Source organism: Neodiprion pinetum, chromosome 3, assembly GCF_021155775.2.
Source record: "Neodiprion pinetum isolate iyNeoPine1 chromosome 3, iyNeoPine1.2, whole genome shotgun sequence".
NCBI lineage: Eukaryota > Metazoa > Arthropoda > Insecta > Hymenoptera > Diprionidae > Neodiprion > Neodiprion pinetum.
In genome coordinates, this window is record NC_060234.1 from 32205814 (window position 1) to 32228773 (window position 22960).

The 22960-nt window shown below is 40.0% G+C and overlaps 1 protein-coding gene across 17 annotated transcripts in view; it reads left to right on the forward strand.

Annotated features, from left to right (window-relative positions):
- Positions 1–22960, forward strand: part of LOC124215650 (GTPase-activating Rap/Ran-GAP domain-like protein 3) — a 63140-nt gene that overhangs the window by 27192 nt on the left and 12988 nt on the right. For 11 of the 17 annotated variants that reach the window (XM_046619289.2, XM_069134865.1, XM_046619287.2 and 8 more), the window contains one exon: positions 12783–12852. In XM_046619289.2, the coding sequence (XP_046475245.1) occupies positions 12783–12852 (70 nt within the window). Of the gene's footprint in view, positions 1–7771; positions 7906–9435; positions 10402–11608; positions 11830–12782; positions 12853–22960 lie in introns of those variants that run through there. The other 6 variants (XM_046619284.2, XM_069134864.1, XM_046619285.2 and 3 more) reach the window with 6 other exon arrangements.

The window sequence follows — 22960 nt, forward strand, 5'->3', positions numbered from 1 at the left end:
CACACGAATCCACGCTTTTTCTTCAAAATAAGTTTTTATCCGCGTTTAAGCGACTTCAGAGGGTGATAAATCTTACTGATAAGATAAAACCCGAGATGAGGTAGCAAATGTTCAGCAAAGTAGCGATTTCAAAAACTTATTTAGCTTGTAAACTTTTCTCTTTAACCGGTGATTTTAGTCATTTTCAAATCGTTATAATTCGTGAAACGGTTAAAATTATACCCCCTTCAAATCAAAGCTTATTGTTACACTTTATTCCTGCTAAAGCTACGAATAGCGCCAAAAAATTGGACAGCGAACGAACAACCGAGGGCTGAGTATCGATTTAGATTGCAAAGGTAAAGCAGAACCCAGATGTTAGCGACGCCTCGCCTGACAGAGGAACCGAAACACGGGAAAGCTCGGAAACACTTCGAGCTTTCAAACAGATTTCTGTACTTCCAACCGATGGAGCTTGACGAACTATGTGTACCTACGAACCATTGCAGCGAGATAAAAAATGTTACCATCAAACGCGATCCGAACTGTAGTCGGAGAACACTTACCTACCAGGGGGTCAGTAATATTTTTGTCATACTAAAAAATACCGGGATCAAATTGAACCAGTGTACGACATAAATCCAGCAATCATGGTGCGAATATGAAAGAACGACTTTGTTCATTTCCAAGAGACATCCAATGGTCAGCAAAATTCAGTTTGCATGATTTAATTAATAACAGATAAATTGCGTACAATAATGCAGTAGCTTTACTGAAATAGTGAACAAATCCAGAAAAGTAACTGTATATAGGTCTTGGAATGATTATCGCAATGAAACAGATGCGTTATAACGAAAATTCCATAAATTTCAAGAAGTTCGATCTCGTTTTCAACTGGTTTTTTTATCGGCGTTATTATCCGTGTTACCTAACATTTCATACATTTTCCAGCATAGCATAACATTTTATTAGGCCGTTATTATCACCGTATTTCAGCAGCCATTGGTCTAATTGTAAAATAAAGATGGCAAGGTATTTTTTGTTACAACCTTATGATAAAAACGTGGCAAATAATATAGCTGTGAAATTTTTACCAGAAAATCACATTGCGTAACGGAGGTCGTTCCATCAGCGTTATATAATTTATGGACGGCTTCTGTATTCATAACGTACGCCTAAAGTTATGATACCAATTACATCACGTCACGTAAAAGAATTCACTACATTTTCCATTCAATTACTGAAATTAATAACGTGATTAATATTTAGGCTCCCGACAAAACCTGACATTTCGTCTGCGATGGATTGTGTACGAATCGTTCATGCATCTCCCAGAGCAGTAAATGTTATGGAATTCAGAATTCGTCCACCCTCTAAATGAAATTCGTAGACAAATGAATATCACTCATCAAGAAAAGAAAAGTTTTTAGAACACCAATTGGTGTTATCGCCAATTGAAATTTTTACAGAGAAAATTAACCTCTAATTTGTTCATTGTTCTGAACCGTCTTCTGTTCGTGCAGTGATGAGTATTGTTCTTTTTCTTCGAACCACGATTGCCTGTTTCAAAATCAATTGATGGCCACTAAATCTCGTTTCTTTGTTTTTCAAAATTGCTAATTGGTTGCTTTCAGAAAGGTTACTGCCGTTAAGTACTGGATGAGCTTAACAAAACCGCTGACTGTGGTTTTATCCTGGTTTTTACGGAGAAGAAAGAAAGAGGAGTCGAATCATGATTGAATCTCACTTTACTCTCTAAGTGCAGGTCACCGTTTCCCTAGCATGAACAATATCAGCTACAGAATGCTTCTGGTATACGGAATATATGAATACATAAGTATCCCACGATTTTATCATGAACATTTTAGCATTTTCTGTACGTGAATCTTTCATTGTCATGTAACTACTTATGTATGCATATATGTAGGCCCAGAAGGGTTTCGTTGGAGCCATTTGTGTACACGTGATGGATAGTTGCATACATCCCTATATCCGACAGGTGTAATCCAACGTGAATTTCTAAAAGCAGTTCGGATTACCAAAGGTAACTTCAAATCCTTCGCACAAGATAATTCAAATTCCCCTCGTCCAGCAAAGTTTCATGTCCTATAATTTGCATCTTTCATGCCATTACACTCCTCATTGTTCTGCAGATATTATCTCGTGATGTTATTTCTTTGATAACCTGTAGGTTTACCCGTTACCATTTCGCGATGATCGTTTCCCTCGCGAAGCACTGAAAGAAGAATCTACCGTTCATTAAATTCACATTTCTTTCTGTTTTCGTTTTTAAACTATTCTCCCCGCAGAGTTTACGCTGTCGTTTCTCATCCCTTCGAGATCTTCAGGCATCCTCGAAAAGATTTTCCACTCAGTACACCTGACGCGCGCGACCGCGTGGACACGTTGGATTGCCACTTTGTTTTCAACTTTAGCAATTTGCTGACTAAAACTGCCAGGCGGGTGGCAAAGCTGGGGTATCCTAACTGCCGAAGACGTGCTTGTTTAAAGTTAGCTACAATGGTAATAGTTTGCAATGCCGAGTCTGCTGTAGACATGCAAATAGCTATATACGTATACGAATGACGCGATGTATAACGTACTTACCAAGTTTCAAAAGTACCGTTCAAACCTGTTTGCTCAGACGCTTCAACCCCACACCAAGTTGAACTAGATACGCAAGCTTACCAGTTTTTTACCATCCCTTGTACCTATAGCAGAGTATTTCTTGGAGATAAGTGAATACGAGATTGTTTGGACTGTGTTCCTGGCCAATTTGATATCTGAATAACCATAGAGATTTTCACCAACGGTCGCGTGGTCTGAATTATAACTTTCATTTCAACCCGGAACTTCTTCCCAATTCAATATTCTCATTCAATTCAAGGAACGATGCCTTGTGACAGGGTCTGATTTACCGATTGAAAAATAACATCCTTCTCAAACCTGGAATTGTCCATTCCTGTGCATCGATTCCAAACTCCAAACCAATGACATATCTACGATTTGCATGCTTCAAACATCCCGAAAATTGCAGGATCACATGAACTGTAGGAAAAGAATCGGCGATTCTGAATATGAAAAATTTCAAAAGTCATCACATCCAAAATGTTAGAAACCCGATTAAACTCGAGGCATTTTTCCGTCAAAGATTCAACATCAATCTTCACGATTGACTGAAATAAATCAACGAAGCGAATTAATAGTCACAAAGCATCGTACGGCTGAAGCAAAGTAATTCTCTTCTTTCCCTCTGTCGAAAACTCGCAGAAAATTAAAGAGGCTGAAAAGATTGGAAAAAGTTTGTGAAAAAAGAAGTGGATATACCCGAGCGGAATCAGTTATTTAAATTCCGCCTATAAAAAGCCTGGCGTTGATTTTTAGTAATTTGGAAGTTAGAGGACGGGAAAATACCCACTATCCAAACTCCTTCGAGCCGGTCGGTACCGAGAAGGTGGGTAATAAACTTTCGGATGCGATACGAATCGCGAGTCTCATTTGTCAGGCGGGCAGGGAGGATAGGATAGGAAAGTTCACCCAGCTGTCGTGAAAACTCGCCGATGTAATCTGCTATTTTGCCAGAATAGGTATGGAAGCTGCAACATATCATCGCGAGGAAAGAAGTCACGGTTCCGCGGTGTTTCAATTCCTGTTCTCTCTTGGAATTTGCGCTCGTATATTCGTACCCATAAATATCCGTATATAGGTACGTAAACCTATGGGCAAAGTATAAATTGATGTATGTATATGTACACTTCTGTCGGGTAAAGCTTTGGACAGCTGACGCGAATCGGAAGTGGAAACGAGAAAATCGTACGCGTATGAACAAACTATATCCCAATCTGAAAGAAGGAACACGTTCGGGGATAAATTCGTAGTTGTAAACCTCCTCAGAGTTCGATGAACGGAGTATGCATCGCATATATACATGTATAGTAAACCGTTCGCGAAGTGGCGCCATTGCGCCTGACCCAGACGATGTTTTGTTACAATCTCTGCCTTTCGTTGGTGCGACGCCAGGCGTCCTCCGTGAGTTTGAGTTCGACGCCCGACGGCACCCAACTTCCCCGACGTCGGGGATATTACAACGTACGGAATAGCTGAGGAAACCAGAATTGGAACTATCAGATGTAATTTTATTGCTCGCTGCTTGACCTACTCTCAAGATTGAACCTCAATGTTCAATCGAGGACGATCGTCATAAACGTCTGCATGACGATCGTGAAATCGTTGCGCTACCTTAACCGGTTTGGAAACGTATAATCCTTACATCTGTTATGTAAAACACGAAATTCCACAACAGAACTACCAGACCAGTCGAAATGATTGGTTTTACAATTTCATTACAAAATTCGTACTTCACGTTACATTCTTTTTCCGCAGTGATGTAGTGACTTTTACAACGATAGTTAAAGGAGCAATATATTGAATTTTATTGTTGTTTTATAACACTGGTTTTACAATTTCACTCTCAAATTCCTACTTCATGTTGCATTTTACCTCCGTAGTTCTAGTGTTTATAATCGCAGAGGAATTTTCCGAAGGTACGACTTAATCCATAAACATCTTGTCTGAAAAAAAATCCTCCCTGCAGTGGCTCGAATCCGGAGATTTTCACAGCGGCGCAAAAATCCGAGATCCATTCGAAAGGGTTGATGATATCGCGTCAGCGGCTTCGTATCTTAAATCGGGGATACTGAGAACGATGAAAAACGACAACGTCAAATTTTTTCGATTCGATTTCCCCTGCTCCCATGTCTCATTCCTCCAAATTCATCCCGATTTTCTTTCATCTGCGGAAAGTCTCGTACACCGATTCGAATATGAATTATTGGATTGATTGGAGTTGCATTGCGTGCAGCCACAAAAAAGCTTTGTGAATTGGCCGTTGAGAGGAAAAACTAATTGACGGTTCGCATGTGGTAAACCAAATTTCCTCCAACCAGCAAAGCAGAACGAATTTCCTATGCGTATGAGACACGAATTCTGCACGATCTATAAGTGTACGGGTTACGCATTAGCACTTCTCTCGTGTTCCCCTGAATATACACGTTGGTGAAAGCAGGTCGTTACTATACGGGCATTTCGTACCCCCATGGGCAATTTTTACGCCTCTTTCGCACGATACGCATGCAATGCATGTAGGTGTACACATTCGCCTGAATTTATTGCGAATTCTGTTATTCGCTCTCATAACTCGACGTTACTCGCTTTTGTGAGTTTTTATTCTTTTACTTTTTGTACCGTTCCCTTATATTTTTTTCACTATATTTCGCTCGTTATTTTCCGCGTACATTTCTTCCGCCTCGGGTGATATCTACCCTCTGTTTGAAAACAGCTGATTATTATGCAACCGTGGATGTCCACGTGTGGGCAATAGCAAAGCGGTGACGTCCAACTTCGCTTCAACAATAAGCCTATTCCAAGCGATAACAATTACGTCCGCGTTTATGTACATGTATGCTCATAAATTATACTTATGTATACATGTATAATGGGATGACTGAGTGGTTCGAAGGTCGTAACGTTCGCTGAACAGATTGGGGTTAAGTGTTGGACATAAGAAAGAGCAGGCAGTCAATATAATCTTTGCTCTTATCTTCCCGTAGGTTTTCTATACATTTATGTGTGAACAAGGAACGCTGAGGCCATTGTGGTGCTTTACCTATTACTCCGAAATGGGTATTGTTGCAGTTTATTGTACAGATCGAAGGATAATGCGCGATAATAATTTTCCAGGTCAGTTGAGCAAAATATCATTTCATGTAGTAACATGAGCTGAATTAAAGAATCGATAACGATTCGTATGCGAGTTTAATTTTTATTTTTTATTTCAAACTCTTTTAAACTTTTTCTCTCCAACTGTTCAATCGAAACGGCGTTGTAGAAACATGCGATGTAATTATATGCACGTGCATATAACGTGCAATATGCATCATAAACTATCTCATGGTGTGTACAACATCAACGTCTAGCCGCCGGCATGCCGGTCCGTGTATACTCATGGTGCTTTGCATAAACTCGGTTGGCCGGAAGCGAACGCGGGCGAGTGTGAAATATCTATCCAGGGCATTAAAGGGTCGATGAAGGGATGGGAGAAGGAGGGTGCGGAAGGACGCCCGAACGTCGACGTCGGACACTTAACAAGGATAACAGCGTCGGCGTATTCTTCGAGATTACGAAAGCTCGGAAAGCAACGCGAACGCAAATTGGAGCACTTTCGGCCATCCCTGATTACGACGACTGTATTCCACGTGGGTAATGCCCGTATACACGAAGGCTCACCTGTATACATGCACGTATACCTGTATAAGCTCAGCATACTTTGAAAGCCGATCGCACCGGAGGTCGTTTCTTGGGGACGCAATACTTTTAATCACTTGTAATTACTCGAGGATGGTGACTTCGACTTCGGGTGGTAAATAAAAACCGTAGCTGTACATCGTTCCGTATAATTTGAACGCAGGTACCTGGGTGTAATCGGAAAATTGATTACACGTCTCTTATATCGCCCGAGATTATTTATTCATTTTATTTCTCGGTCCTGTTTCTTCTTACTGACGTTCCCAAGGTACAAGGATTTTTTCACGCGGAAAATAAATACTCCATGGTGCGAGATTCACCGCGTGAAGATCAGATCGATAGATTGTTATTTCAATTTCTTTTTTCCTCCATTTGTACTCGTCGTTTGATGAATAAAATTCGAGTGATTCACTCTTGCATTGAATCCGAGTCGAATATACACGCATATAGTTATACGCAGGCGTTCAATTTAATAAATTTGAAATTATTGTGCAAAGGGAAATTTCTCACAGAGCAGGAAGCTTATAATTATATATAACGAAAAGTATAAATATCCGTAAATATCACAAAACGTGTGACGTTTATACATATATACATCAATGTTTTAAAATTATCATTAATAAATTTCTATGGCGTAAAAATTTTAAAATACAATCAGCGACCTCGATTAATTGACACTTGATACTCCAACAACTCGTACGCGTGGTCTACAAGTGGTATTATAGAAGCAGCCACTATCCGTATAAAAATCGTTTACGGTACGATTGTTGGTTAATTTCTATTTCCTTTTATTACGTTTCATCGATAATTGATCACCGTAGCAGAGTAACTCCTATCCTGTAATGAGCGAACAAAAGTGTAAAGTGAATAATGATCATGAGCTATAAATTGGCACAGGTGTGAAAAAATTCAATAGATCCAGTAAAGAAGCGTGAGATTTCCAAAATCAATACCTTCGTTAAATAATTGAACTGAAATACACGATGATAGAACGAATGACATTTGCCACAGGGGATTGTGCAGATGGTAGGTTGCCAACACACGACACATGAGAGTCTAATTGTTACAGTTTCTATTTTCGTCGGGTAATGAGCGGTTATTTATCGTTCAAGTTATATCGGCAGGCTCGCAGCAGCAGCAGCCGCAGCAGCATCAAGAACAAAACGGAACATTGGTGATCTGTTGTGACCACTCTAACATGACTTGTTCAGCGATATTATTTGAAAGTAACAATTAGCGCGAGATAATGTTTTACTTTTTTACTTTTTTTTACTTTTTGTAACTATAGTTACGAAACGAACGCGACCTTCTTTCCGACACATGGCTCATTATACGCAGAAGCGATTATTCCACGCCTGCATTTAGGACGTGTATCTATATCGCGTGACTCTCTATGCGTCATGGGGTCTGCCGCATTCAAGAGAGGGAATGCAGGAGGTAAGCCGCGTTTTACTTCCATGGTAAACGCAGTAACCGTGTAGCTCCACTGCGTGGTGGCACCTTCTATCGTTTTCCTATACCCGCTCTTCAACGTTCTCCATAAAATTTATAGTTTATACAGAACACGCCGACGTGACGCCTCGATCACCGGGAGAAAGGTTTAGTCAGCGTGATTTAACCACGGTATGACTCAGCCTTCAACAATCCTTTTCCTTGTGCCTGCTACGTTAGTCTTGATGGTTTTTCTTTTTTCTCCAACTATTTTCATATACTTTTAACTGATATAATCAATTGTTTACTACCCGATGACACGTATTTTTTTCTCTTTATCACTTTATCGATGTATGTAAGTATAACAAAAACGTGGATGGTGGGCCGAAATATCGATACGGCAAATTTGCAGTAACGAAAATTTTGCACATTTTTTAGTAACACAAACATTTATATGCTGTAGTATTTTATTAAATTTTAGGAATACGCTTGGAGTTTGTAATATGGTCTCTTTCTGCGTCGACTTTGTTAAAAGGGTTTCTGAATTTTCATCTAAGGGTTGAAACAACGATCTTGTTTCCCTCTGATTAATTGCGGATAGCTTGTTAAAATGTGTAAAACACGTGGGCGCAGGTCACGCGTATACATCGGATGAATAATTCAGGATTATTATTACGGCGTCACTTTCTTACGCGAAGAGAAACATAAAGAATTAAACGAGGAGGAAAAATTTATCGATACATATTACTCGTATTAAACGCTTTGCAGGGATTTTAATGACCATAGATCCGAACTTCGTATTTCAGGATTGTAACGATTGCGAAAGATGATGAAGTTTCGAACGCTTCGACGTTTCCACACACCGCAAAATCATCGACAAAATTACTTCTTTCGGCATACTAGCCGTGTGTAGGTTTTTTTTTATTTCTTCCGCCCCTTTCTTCACAGCGTCACACCAGAGTGTAAAAGACCTGCTCAATTCAGGAGGAGGCTGAAAATGAAATCTGTTTTGCGACAACGCTTCTCGCTATTCGAAGTGTATCACACCCGATATAATGTCAGCGCAAAGTGTGGGAAAAAAGTTTCAAAACCCATGGCCTACTTTCTCACGTGTTGTTAAAACAGAAGCTTTTCATCAAACGCGAATGAAAGAATAAATAGGAAACGCGATCGAAGGGTGCGAAATGTCGTGGCCGTTCTAAACAAAAGATCACGTATGAAAAGGGGTTGCATAAAAAGTTGCGAAACCCTCTTGTCAAAGGCCGCTTGAAAACCTTTTCTAATTCACGAACAATCCCCGCTGCTGTTACAGAAAAGACGGCTGAATCCTCAGATCAAAAATTTAACCAACGTATCGTGGGATTCCATCGAACGAAAGATAAAAAAAAGTTTGCGAGAGAACGTGACGGGATAACTTCGCTGCGGTAATTGAATAAGTTCCTCCCAAATTCCAAATATGCCGAAGGCTGGTTGAAGAAAAGGGAAAGTCACCTGCGCCGGACCTTGATACGCTTTTTGCGGCATCTTTTTATACGCATCGAAGAGACAGGTATAGAGTGCGTGCAAAAGTGTGTCAGTGACAAAGAACCGCCTCATCGACACCTCTCGACGCCAAACTTGTACGCTACGCAAAGACTATGAACAGATGTCAGGTTAGGTCGCACGCGACGCCCGCCGTCGCCCCCGCCGTCGCCCCCGCCGCCAACGACGACGACGTCGCGATCCTGGCCCAGTCGTAGTCCGAACGCGAAGCGGTACGTCGACGACTCACTCCGTCTGCCGCCTATTTCGCGGCAACCGTTTTAACCGGTGGTGAAGAAGCGGTAGAATTGAGTACAACTTGAAAAAGTAAACGAAAAAAAAATAAATTTCGCGTCTACGTCCCGTTGTAGTTGAGGATAGTGCCGGCATTATCGTCGGGTATAATCCTGCTTGTATCCGAAGCGTTATCGAATTTGACGGGGTAGTTGGGGGTTGGAGGTTGCGTGTACGTGGCGGGCTGAGCAATTTCTGCAGCCGGACGTTTGCAATTAGGATTTGATATGACGATTGGAATGCTTGCTTTCCACGATTAGCGGCGCTTGAAAACGAGCTTTTGAAACGATCGTCAACACGGACGCGTGTTCACCGGGCTGCGTGTAAGGGATACGCGTCAGTGTGAGTCGCAGGTGTTTGCCGACTGTAAATATACACAAATGCCGCCGCGCATTTGTCAATAAAGTGAAACTTGTCGGGTGCCTCTTGAGGCGGCGAGGCTCGCGGTTTTTATCCCAAATCCTTCCGATAAACAAATAACACGAAATGTAACGCTCTGATATACGTATATGTACACCTGTGCATTGCATGTGATAAGGAGGGCGGCGATGGATTGCTGATAAGCAGCGGTAGAATTTGAGGCATGTTGTGTCTCGATATGAAGCTTGTGTCTCGTTTGAGAGGGTTATCCGGTTCCTCTTCGGCCTCCGACGCCACTCCGAGAAGGAACCGCGGTGGCAGCGTAAGCAGCGTGGTGCCCTCAACCGATCTTGAGAGCGACGAGGATGACCGTTTCTCGAGTTCAACAGATACCACTTTTGCATCGGCCAGCCCACCTCCGAGGATCGTCAGGGACAGATCGCGTTCCGTTTGCGTACCTGTCCTCAATTCCTCGCAATTGAGACACCTGCATCGTCGCGCCAGTCACAATATGTACGTTGAGTATCGTCATGATTTTGTATTATCCGAACTGATCGGCATCGAACCAAGGAAGAATGTTCTCTTTCTTTGTCAATAATTTTCTGCACAAATTCTATAACAGAGAAACTGTACAAGAATTTGGCAAGTTAATTACAGAAGACGCACAATTTTATGCTCGGAAGATTCGCGTATGCATTTGCCAAATTCTTGTACAGTTTCTGAACAAATCTTGGGAATCATCAATTTATCGGAAGTCTGCAAAGTTCGAAAATTAACAATCTCCACCGAATACTCGATTTTTTAACTGAGTTTCAGCTGAAGTCCTGGAACCGTTTTGTCGGGATTTCTGTACAGCCACTGTATGAAAAATTAACTCTCAGATTGACGTTTAAAAAAAAAACAAAAAATATCCTACCATTTTGAAAAAAGTACTTATAAAGCGATGTACGTCGTTCCTGATAAAAAAAATTCCAAGCTCACTCCAATGCAGATACTACTTCGACTATACATACGTATATATATGTATAAAAGTATTCGATTTTACATATTTCAAACATCCAATTGTAAGAAGTAAGACATACTTACCTTTGTTTCATCATGCATTCTAATTCGGCCATGTGCTCACAAACCTAGCCCTCTTTTCATTATTCCTTGAGAAAGTATACTGTAGATATTGTTTGGGCGTATTAAAATGTATTCAATTGGATGAAAAAAAATGTGGAATGTAGTAGACTCTCGAAGATATCTTTATTTTCATTCAATGAATCACGGTGACCACGATCCCAATTGAACCACTGATGTGCGTAGCAAAATACAAAGTGAGACAATTTTCGCTCTTAAATATGTCATTCTGAAGCGGGCCTCGAAATTGATCGTTTGAGTACGAAAGTCTAAAGGACAAAAATCTCTGCAACGTTTTTTGTTTTGTCTTCTCGACTAGAACATATACTTCCAAGTTACTAAGATTCTACTTAAACTTTTATCATAAAACTGACCATTTTATTCCGAGATTAATATCACGCTATCGGCCAGGTGCGAAACATAGGACGAAAATGTTAACAGAATACGTTGAACCCCTAGTTTCCGCGTGGCAGTGAATAACGAGGGACCCGTGATAACAGTACACACCTTGAGGTCGCAGTTACTCCGCCATTTTGGGTTAAAATTGATTTATTTCTTGTTTGCTCCGACGTTAAAACAGGTCCTGCAATAGCTTGAAGATAACAGCTCTATACGATCATGTTCATAAATGGTATCTCCCGGATCACAATGGACTGCGTGGAAAAAATTGCCACTTCTTACGGTTTCGGAGCAGCTGAACCCCCTGATAATCCTGGACCGTTCTACACCACTCTACGAAGAAAATTTATTAGCCCCGGACTTATGGACCTTAGAATTCGGTTGGTCACGTAGTAAAACTGCTTCGGGATTGCAATATAGGTAGAGTCAATTTTTATTTTCAAATTTTCGTCGCTTACCTTTGATGTGCAGTCTATAGGTACGGTATAACGGAACCGAGTTGCGCAGTTTCTTGCAGCTATTTTTTTACAATATAGTGTCAAAACGTCGGGTGTGTGCAATAAATTGTTTATGCACACGTTCACGTGTAAATTGATGTCACGTTGGCGGATTTCGGCGCTAAGCCCAGCCCGGCGTAATCTCAAAACTAATCGACCGTCTGAATAATTCATAATGAAATATTAACATAATGTTCCGTGCGATAAACACCGGATATCTGCTTTATTTATCCTCCCGTTCACTACCCATATCAAAATTATACCTATTAAAATTATTCCTATAATTATTCTAGAAGCGGATGTAGAGCAGGGAGCAATAATGGCTGAAGTAAAAACCGATGCGTGAGCGGCGTATAGAAAAAAAACCTCTAGAATAGTTATTGAGGTACTTTTCTCATTTCATGGATTTAATTAGACCGGATTCTTCTGTACTCGTCTCGTCTTTGCCTTCGCCTTCATCAGGGCAACTACGGGTGGAAACATTGAAAACTGAGAGCCAAAGACGGGATTCCTATCCTCGCGCATGGGCGAGACTCACCCTTTCGATCGCTCATTAACCTATATCCGCGAGAGTATAAAGCGGACTTGGCTCTTTTTAATTAATATCCCCATTTCCATCTCTCTCCGTATATCTTCTCTCGCGAATTTTCCCCTATATCTTTTGCTTCCCCTCGGCTGCCAAGTCCCAGGCTGAAACGTGCTGCTTTTTAGGGCTTAAACCGTGGAAATAGTCTGAATTCGAACTGATATCAGGCAGATGGGTTCAAGTTCCTTCCGATCACTTGACGGGGGTTAGAATTAAGGGCGCCGTTCAATCCCAGTCTAGCATTCGTTTCAATGCACATGCTCAATTGCCTCTTGTTATACTTGTTTCAGCTCACCAGCCACTGACACTGTTTCACGGAGGGGCGTCTTTTCCCGGCGATACTATGGCAGCATCGAAATGGTAAGGTCAATTGGTTTAATTTACGAATCGCAATCTACCGCATAGACTCGATAACCGATTACACGTGCTGCGTTGATTCACTAATTGCCTGCACTTTATACGTATCCATAAGACACTTGTGCAATGCTTGTCGAATGCACCGGTCAGTGGTAACGGTTGAAGAACGTGACTGACGAGCCGGCAAATTCTCGGTGAATCACACGTGATAATTTATACTTTAATCGACCATCCCGCTCAGCACTGATTATCACCGCTCCGTATACTCGCGGTCAGATTGCATGCCACGAGTGGATCGGGCAGCGATTTTAAGACGATCGAAAAGCCGTCTGCTTGCTTCGAGTAGAATAGTAGAAGTTTGAAAACCTGACGAAATGTTCTGATTGTAAATTTTTTCTCATCGACTATAAATTTCAGTGACATACTCGTGCTAATGTTGATATTATGCCGAGCAAGAGAAATTTGACTATCGGGTGAAATTTCCAACAAACCAACCACTTTGAAACCGTATTTTCATTCGATTACTAAGCCGCAAGCTCTGCAAAGGCTAAGTAAGCAAATCGAGTTCCGCGAACGCGTATATAAAACGGTAAAAGCAGAGTAAATACCCTATCCGCTGATCCGCAATCAGATTGTAACCACATTCGATTATCTGAAGACGGTTAATCAAAACCTCGATCCTATACCTATATCGCCGATGCTGCAGGATAACGGCCGTATCTCTGCGATAACGCCAGCGTCTGGACACGGATATGCAAATTGAAAGAAAACAATTATTTTTCGACGTTTCAAATTTTTCACGTTTTCTGTGTACGTGCGTGCAACGTTGAATATGGATCAACCGAGGAAACCCGGCTCTAATCTCCCCGCGGTTTTGTAATTTACACAAATATACCGGTTACCGGAAATTCGCTCGCGACCGCGTTCAATCTACCGCTGTTAACCTATCTTTATACAGACTTAACGAGCCAGCGCAGGTTCATAAAATTCAGTCCGTTTGTCGCAGATTGCAACGTATAATATACTGCCAAAATAGAACTACAAAATGTTGTATTATATACCTTGAAAAATACAGTATAGGCGTATAATTCGGTCATTACTGAACAGGTACACGCATATTTTAAGAAAAGTAGCTATATTTTCACCCAGAAAATACTTCTGCTATGCTTCACACCTATAGCCAGTAAAAACAGTGCCGACATTTTTTACTATCGCGAGACCTCAAGGGCACTTGTTAAAAATTCACCGAGACAGTTTCAGACAAGATATAAGCGATCCTTGACCCTGTTTCATGTCTACTAATTAATAATTAACGATACCGAAAAGAATTCAAACGGCTCTTTGTTTACTCTCCTATGGTTTTCGTGAATGCGACGTTGACCAAGATAAATCTTCCGAGTCCAGACATAATTTATCGGCACTTGAAATTGGCGCGAACTGTTGTTTCGGTAGCTATCTCAAATACCTATCGGCTCAATCGCAATATGCCAAAGGCATTCTAGTAAACCATATACAGTGTGTTTCCGAGTAAATGTAGAAGTGTGTTGGGTTGCGTACCGCTGAAAGGAACAAATATCGCTTCGAGTTATCAGTAGGTAGCGCGTTTGAAGTCCTCGCGAGTAAGTTGGAACTGCCCATGCTGCCAAGTTGTGAGAATTTGGCCAAGCAATTCTTTCGTAGTTTATAACTCGTGCCGAAGCGCGTTCAGTGGTCGAGTTCCAGAGTCTAGCTAACCCGTTCACTTTCAAATGAAAATATTAACTCAAAATGCCTTTATTTAACCAAAGAAACACTTTTTGGACGATTTTGACATGTTTTGGATATGAATCAGAAATCGAGTTTTATTTCCAAAATTCACGTTTTCCTTGCAATGTGAGAATAATTCTATAAAATAAATAGCGACAATCGATTTGTCAGAAAATTTTACCCCTATTTCATATACTTGACAACTATTCAATATGCGGTATATCTTGTGAAAATCGTAAAAAACGAAAATCAAGATTGTACACTATGGTGTACGGAAAAGCGAATGGGTTAAAATGATTATATAATTTGACTTGACTAAAGTAATTATGACTCAGTAGGTCTGTTTTACCGATATTTGTTCTTCTTAGTGGTAGGCAATCCAATATACTGCGGTGTTTACTCGGAAACACACTCCATAATTGAAAATGTTGGGAACCGCAATATGTGCCGAATTGTAAAGCGTACGCGATGTGGAATATCTTGGTAGGAATGCATACCTGGGTTTACGAGTCTTACCGACTTCATTTCGTTATTCCTCTTGCCTTTGGCTGTGCCAAATTTAAAGCTGTGTCAGTTTTTCTCCGAATAACGTACCTTGTAAGTGTGATGCTTAGAGGAATTTCGACCTCGTGAAAAATGTAAACTTACTTTAATGAAGTATGCGTATACTCACATCAGCGCAAATTGCAATTTCTTGAACCGTAAAAAGGGTTCGAAACCGGTTGACCAATCATTCCTTAGGGTTTAGAATAAGGTGGAAGCTGGGTGAACTTTTTTGCGTAACGACTCAGGCAAACTGAACTACCTTCTCGTTATGTCTGATTCGAGCAAACTTTACTACCGTCGTTACTTATAACCGAAATGAAAATATATCTCCACCCACGATTCAATCTCGGTGCTTGCTCAACCCTTCTATGCAGCTTCCTCTTATCCCTGGATGTATAAGTTGCGAGGAGATTCTCCGCCTCTTACATTATAATTCTTGTATTCACAAACAGTATTCAATATTGTACCTGCTGCGATCTTCTAGTTTCCAACATGACCATTTTCACATTCCATATATCGCCGTGCCAATGACAAATTGGTTAGTTTACAAATTTCCTTGCTCTCTCAGATTTCGCAGGCTTGCAGCAGAAAAATTATAACTTTTATAACGGTCTTCGTCGCGTGAAAAGTTGTCCGGAATACAAGGCGACGCATTAACATCGATTTCTGCGTTCCAGATCCCTGATCAATTTCCCCAATATTTCCGCATTCCGCAGGTACTTTGTACGACGGTTAATCTTGTTCTACCACCGAATGTTATTTCCCATTACCGCGTTTAGTCACGAGCCTGCTTCTGTATCGACTACCCAATTCATTATCTTGACATTCTGTAATTGCACCTCTTGTCTCGCCACTTTGACTGTTGAGAGAAGTGTAAATATGTATAGCAGCCAAGCCTGATCAATTAACCGCACGAGACGAGGCGATAAAAACAGACGACTAGAATCGACGTGCCCAGCTAGCAAAGTAGGAAACTGTTTCATTGATATCGCCTGACTGGTGCAAACGAATTCCCGTATACATATGTAATACCTGTGAGGTGTCAAAGTCTCAAGGAGCGATGTAACGATAGGATCTGCACACACCCGGGCTCTATTATTTTTTGGGCCTTGTGACATTTCTCGCAACGTATAATAAATAAATCATGCATTATGCGTGGGGCACCTGCGAACGACGCTAAGCCCGCAGGGATTTACGCGCTAATTTCATCGGAGGTCTCTCGCCATTGTGTTTCGAAAATTTACTGCGATCCTAATTTGCGTCCCAACCCACATCAAACCTTTTCCAGCTTCTCCCTAAGCCCTGAGCTGCTGGATGTTGATACTCTGCTATTTTTCGCTCAACATACCAAATATAATATGATGTGAAACTCGCCGTGGGAACAATTTTATCAATTAGATCAAATTAGGAAAATATTCAGCAGTTCAGCTTTCGCATGTAGGTATATTTTACGTTTGCAGTTTTATCAGTGCGTGTTTATTGATCAAGAAATTTAACTCTGCAGCCCAAAAACCCTCCAGAATTTTGTTCGGTATGACCGTGGCAAAATCTGTGTGAAATATCAGGCTAAGCGAGTAAAATTCAGGCTCTGTGCAGAAGCGCCGCCGTGGCCATAAATATTTCATCCCCGGACGTGCGAAAAATGGGAAAGTGGTTACCACTCGTCAAGTAGCTCCATAAATTTCATTCGATCAGATTGCAAATTTTCACCGAATTTTCCATTGTTTGTAGGGAAATAAACACATCGTCATAAACTTCGTCCAATTCGTTAAATCGCACGTTTTTTTCTGCCTGATACAATCAATTTCTATTTCCGCGGTTCTGTGAGTTTTTCGTCAGCTAGAACTGAATCGATAGAAAATCTAAAATATTGTTTCCCTGGCCCTTCTTTACGCGCGTAGCGACACGTGATATGAGTAACGGTAAATATTGATCCACTCGGATCGTAGTCAAACGTAAGTTTAATAAAGTTTGAAATATTGTCAAAATCTCTGCATGGTCCCGCGCTTATACTTTAATATCTTTCGGCACAACCCCGAACGCACATTCTCGTGTTTAAACTTGTCGGAGTTTGGTCGGGGAGGGGGGACGCCGAGCAGAGAAAAGCTCGAGAAAAAATTGCAACATTCGGTTATCAACGTGGAAAAATTTCCACTCTCGCTTCAACGGCGGATCTCGCAAAGTCCAGAATTAAAAATGCTACACCCAATACCCGCATTATTCACATATTTAAAGAAAAGAAATATAAAATTTCCTCGTATTTAAGTAACGGGTTAAGAATACGAACTTCAGATAATGAGATAAACATGTCTGTAAACTAATTTTCAGTATTTAAAAAAATACAAATGGACGATTACAAATCGTTGAAATGACTATCAAATTCATGACTGCGTAAACCGAATGATAAACTCCTACCATTGCATATTGTACAAATTTATGACAAGCCAACTGTCACGTTTCGATGAATCGTCCATTTGATTCGCGATTTCAGATTTCATTATAATGTAACATACAATATGCAACACAATTCAATATATGTAAATGAGATCCAATAGAAAGGAGGTAGAGAAAATAAATGTATGATCGACTCGACTCAATGATTAATTTTCTCTTGACCTACAAAAGACTTATCTTATTCAAATGAACATACCTATCCGTTTTACCGTGGCTGGAAATTCACTTGCGTCTATAAAAATAAACATATACTTCATCAACGAGTCAGGCGAAATAATGTTTGAATTAAGTAAATAATACTTTTTCTCATCTCAGTCTGTTTGCAACGAGGCTAAATATCGTTGCGATACTTGTGAATATTCTCGCCAACTTTGGAAAAAAGAGAATCCGTCCAAGAGGATATTACACACACACCTTAAAGAGGCATAATATATTACTCTGAAATAATTTCCATCCCGTCATTCTTCTGGCTAATTTGTCAAACGTCGCGTGCTTACAGCTGTCTTACACTCTGCAGAGCTTGTACCGCCCGAGTGATAAGATCCTTAATTTCAATTTCTCTGGTTCGTTACTTTCTCCGCAAAATATACAGTGACCTGGAAAGTCATAGGTAAACAATCGCCCGACCCTCTTAGAAGGAGAAATGAAAATGCATAAGGGATGAAGTGCGCGCTCACCGTCTGACCACACGGTCACCCTTACTACCTAACCATCCTTCTTTCGTCGGATTGGCTTCAGTGAGGATCGTACCGAAGCGAGGAGAAAGTAGCGAGGTTCAAATTTCAGACCTTTCCTTCACCCTTTGCCCGTTTCCATTTAGAAAAAGGAGGAAAAGTTTCATTCATTGTCACAAAAGAGAATTATTCACCGCAGCTGGTTTGATCGAATTTTGGTGGGCAAACATCTTTGGCAAATCATCAGGAAAATAGTTCTTTTTCATGAAAAATGTGTACCTTCAGCCAGGAAGATAATTTTCTTTCATGAAATAAATCACAGCCGTTTTTTTCCGAGCTCAAAGTTGCCAGGCTGCCGCTGCCGCGGTTAGTGAAGAATACCTCGAGAGAACGAATTTAGGGCGAAACCCGAAACGGAAGCTGGCAACTAAGTTTCACGATCAGGCAGAAAGGAGGTGAAGCAAAAAAATTACTCAGGGGAAATGTCAATTAAGGGTGAAAATATCATATTGAATTATTGAGTAATACAATAATTCTATACTGGGGCGAGTTTTACGTCAGCAAAATAACGGCGGGATTAATTGGGATTCATCGTGAAATTTTTCGCACTTTTTTCGCAGGGCGTGAAATTCTGTAGAATAATAAAAAGTTGTCGGCGCATAAACTTGCGAAAATTATTTCAACAGTAAATTGGCATGATTTCTTGGCGTTGTTTTTTATTTTTCTTATTTAGATTTTATTTTTTTTTTTGTTTCTCGCATCCGTTCCTTCCATTATAATCGCATAATTTTTTCCATCGAAAGCACAACTACAACCGCGCTCCAAAGTTTACTTCTGATTCACACCCACTTGATGCCATTCCATACCGACAAAAGCCGAAACTTTTATGGTGCGAAATTGCGCCGGGTGAAATAAGTGGTAAAAATTGTTCAACAAACGATTTTGCACAACAATAAGTCATAATCGCGGAACGTACGAGTTTTGTTCTCCAAAATCTCTTGAGGGTAATAAAAATTGACGTCTGTTTTAATATGTTTAGCAGTGTTTTTAAGACGTTGAAACTTCAATTCCCCTGTCAAGATACTTGTAGACATATTATGAAGAACTAGTCGTAATCTTTCTCCAAAGTTGAACTTTTTGTCTTATTTACCTCACATCGGCGTTTTACATCAAGAACCTCACCGACGTTCGGCTATATATTTATTTATGTACATATTTACCATAAGATTATCAGTCTTGTATCTTCCACTTTCGTTAAAAGCTTTCACAGCGGAGCTGCATATATATATATATAAATCTATCAGTTTGATAATCGCCCGCTCGAATGATAACGAAGAGGAAGTGAAATTCTTGCAACAAATTTAAGTACCTATTGCTCATGAAACCTGTTTCTTCCAAAAATCTGGCGGTAATTAATAGAGCTTTGAAGTTAAACCAATACGTTCAATTCGACTTTCACGCGTATAATTATTATCGCAATTTTCTTTTTAATTAGTAAAATATGTATGTCCCTACAAATTAAGAATTGATCGTCGAATATTGTGTGCAATATAATTTGCATGCGAAGCAGAACATTTGTGCAAATATTTTCCCTACTTTTCCGCGTCGCATTTTTAATAGATCGAAAAGCTCCATCCGCGACTATTGAATGGGAGTGAAATTGACGATAATCGTACCCGTCACACTAACGTGGCTATTTCCAGATAATTTTCACTGAAGGGCTACCGGGCCCCTTCCAAGACGGTCGATTTGAGTAATTGCGTTCCTCCTCTATATTTAGAATTCAGGTGTTTTGTAGGTCACGACGATTTGTGCCGCGTTTCCACGCCGTCAAACACACATAATTCCGATACGGCACCTGCAACAAGGGGATTCGACGAGGGAATTTCACGAAAGAAGAAAAATGTATTTCCTCCTCGTTTTTTTCTTCTTCTTTGCTCGGAATTGACTCGTCAAGAGAGGAAATAACAATAGTAACGATAAAAATAATAACAAAAATAATGTTGATAATAATAATAAGAACGACACCAACAACAATAGTAGCCGTAAATATATTAGTATGGAATACCGTAAATTTCAATAATATTATACGATGAATCAATACCAACATACGTAGCCAAAATGATACAACAAGAATACGCGATGCGAAAAACATGTAGTGGATCTAGATATAGGTCAGCGATGTAATAATGTAAAGTGACAGAATATAAATTAAAAATTAAGTATATCATACGTAAACACTAAACAATGCCAATACAAACACACATTCCAGTTGGTATTACGTACCAAGAGCAGGCGAACTCTTATCGGAGAATATTAATCTTATCTGATTCGGGCTAGCTGCATGTGAAGTTAGATGGGATGATAATCTTTGTCACGTATTTAGGAAATTTATTGAGTCAAATCGTTGCTTATCTCAATTTTTACCAAGATACTGATGCAAATTTAAGCTCGATAGAAATTGCCGGGATATTATCGAATTAGTTATGCGGTGCGTAATAAAACAGATCACAGCTGCCGTGCGAAAGGTTTTCCGCATCTAACGGGCAATGGCGCACAGAGTTCCCTCTTCACCCTCGTCATCTTTCACCGTTGGTATCAAGAACTCAATTTATTTCGTAATCTGCTCTAATATCGATTTAACCAGCTGGTTTCTGGCATGAAGTCATTTGGAATGCTTGAAGTACAGCAGCTCGCTCGTTAACTATATTCCTCGCTGAATAATGAAGGAACCAAAGAAATGGAATAAAAAAAAAACGTAATTACAGCAAGAAAAAATTAACACAAACACTTAGCAAACCGTCGAGTAGTAGGTAGTAGCTAGCGAAAATTGGCTGAAAATGGGATAAAATTCAAATGGCATTTGTGAAAAACTGAAAGAACATAAATACATTTTATTTCATACGACGTTTTTATTGGAGTTTTGGCTATAAAATTCAGTGGTTTCTATTTTTAAAATATAAAGATTTAAGAGAGATAAGACCGGATAAAGAAGACCATGGTTCTCATGCGCTGCTCCCTTATTGCCATGGTTGCGAGTGAACGATTAGAGTTTTCGGCAATTTTCAAGCGTCATTCGCCTCAGGCAATGTTCTTCTACAGACTGAACCTAAAATTTTTGAAAATGTATAAAATTTAAAAAAATAGCGGCTAAAATTTGAAAAACATCGAAAAATGAATGACGTTTGCTGTAATAACAACAATAATAAATTTTTTTTTTACGTAGACTTTGGTTGACTTTGTAGAAGAAATTGATATCTTCATTTAAAACGAAAAGAACAAGGCGATATCCTGCGTTCTTGAATTATCGTGGCAAAACTAATGAAAAACGTTGTTTAGAGGAAACCGCGTGTAAATATGTATCACATAGAAACGCACGGTTGTCTTCAACGCTTAATATCTTTGTTCGTTATTAATATTTTTTTTCCGCGTAACACTGATTTTTATCGAAAAAAATGTGACAAACAGCTAAGAAATAACAAAAATAGCGTATGTTTTTTCAGTAGTTTATAAAGGCGAATTGAATTTTTACCACATATTTAGCCGTCAAAGCCTTCCTAGTCACCCTGAGCTTAATTTTGCTAATTTTTCAGTTTTTATTGCGCCAAAATGCTTGAAAGAGCTTGTAGTAACGGAACACAAAAAAAGCTTGTATTGCGGACTCAAGTTACTCATACTAAAAAATGACAAACTATTTAATCTCTATTCGTCCTGTCATTTATAATTCATTTGGATAAGTTTCTGAAATGAATTTGTACACTCGAGTTGTCAAAAAGCTTCGTTTGCATAAATTAATATGGCTAGCTGAATCGTATATTTTTTTCACACGATACCCTATTAATCAAAATGTTGGTGTGTCTGACGTCTTAATAATTTAAACGGAATCGCAAGAGGTGAAAGAAAGGCGATGCGATGCCTAAATTCATGAAACCAACGAAATCCGACGTACCAAATAAACCATATCACAGTATTTGGTTAAGACTAGGCTAGAAAATATATTCAAATTAAATCGGTTCAACCCACCTACGATGTTACTGACAAAATGATGCGTTACACGAAGGGGCCTCAAGACGGCCAGAGCTGTTTGTCATTTTTTTCAATATCCACGGGATGGAAAAAACGGAGATAAAAGAAAACCTCGAAAATCTCACGCTGGATTTATGGTACGGATATGAGGGTAAGCGACTCGTTCTCCAGGGAGGCAAAACGTCCAAGCCCAACAATTCCTTCCCCTTTTGCGCGGTGAGAATAAAACATGCAGGGTGGTCCGTTCCTTTTTCTACATCAGTACCACGCAGTATTCAACATTTGAGAAAGGTCCTTGTACCTTACCTAAGAAATCGATATTTACTATTTTGTTTTTGTCGTTTTTTCGTACAAAACTACCGATGCGTAAATCGAGAAATTGTACAATTGAAAAAAAAAGTAGCACGAAAAAAAAACCAGGGGAGGCATAAATCGTAATCAATGTAGCAGAGGAATATCAGGAATGATCGAAAAGTTTCAGATCATTTGCCAAACGAGAGGAAATTTTTCTCGACGACGGTGCCGTGGTGGTGACAAAACATTTCTTTCTCTGAAAATTGTGGTATTTCTTACTCTCCCTGGAGGTGCGAATGGTGAAGGGAAGAGATGCGTGTCTCCAGGTCTCGAGAGACGGGGTTTCAGGAGGAACTGAGAGGACCGCATGG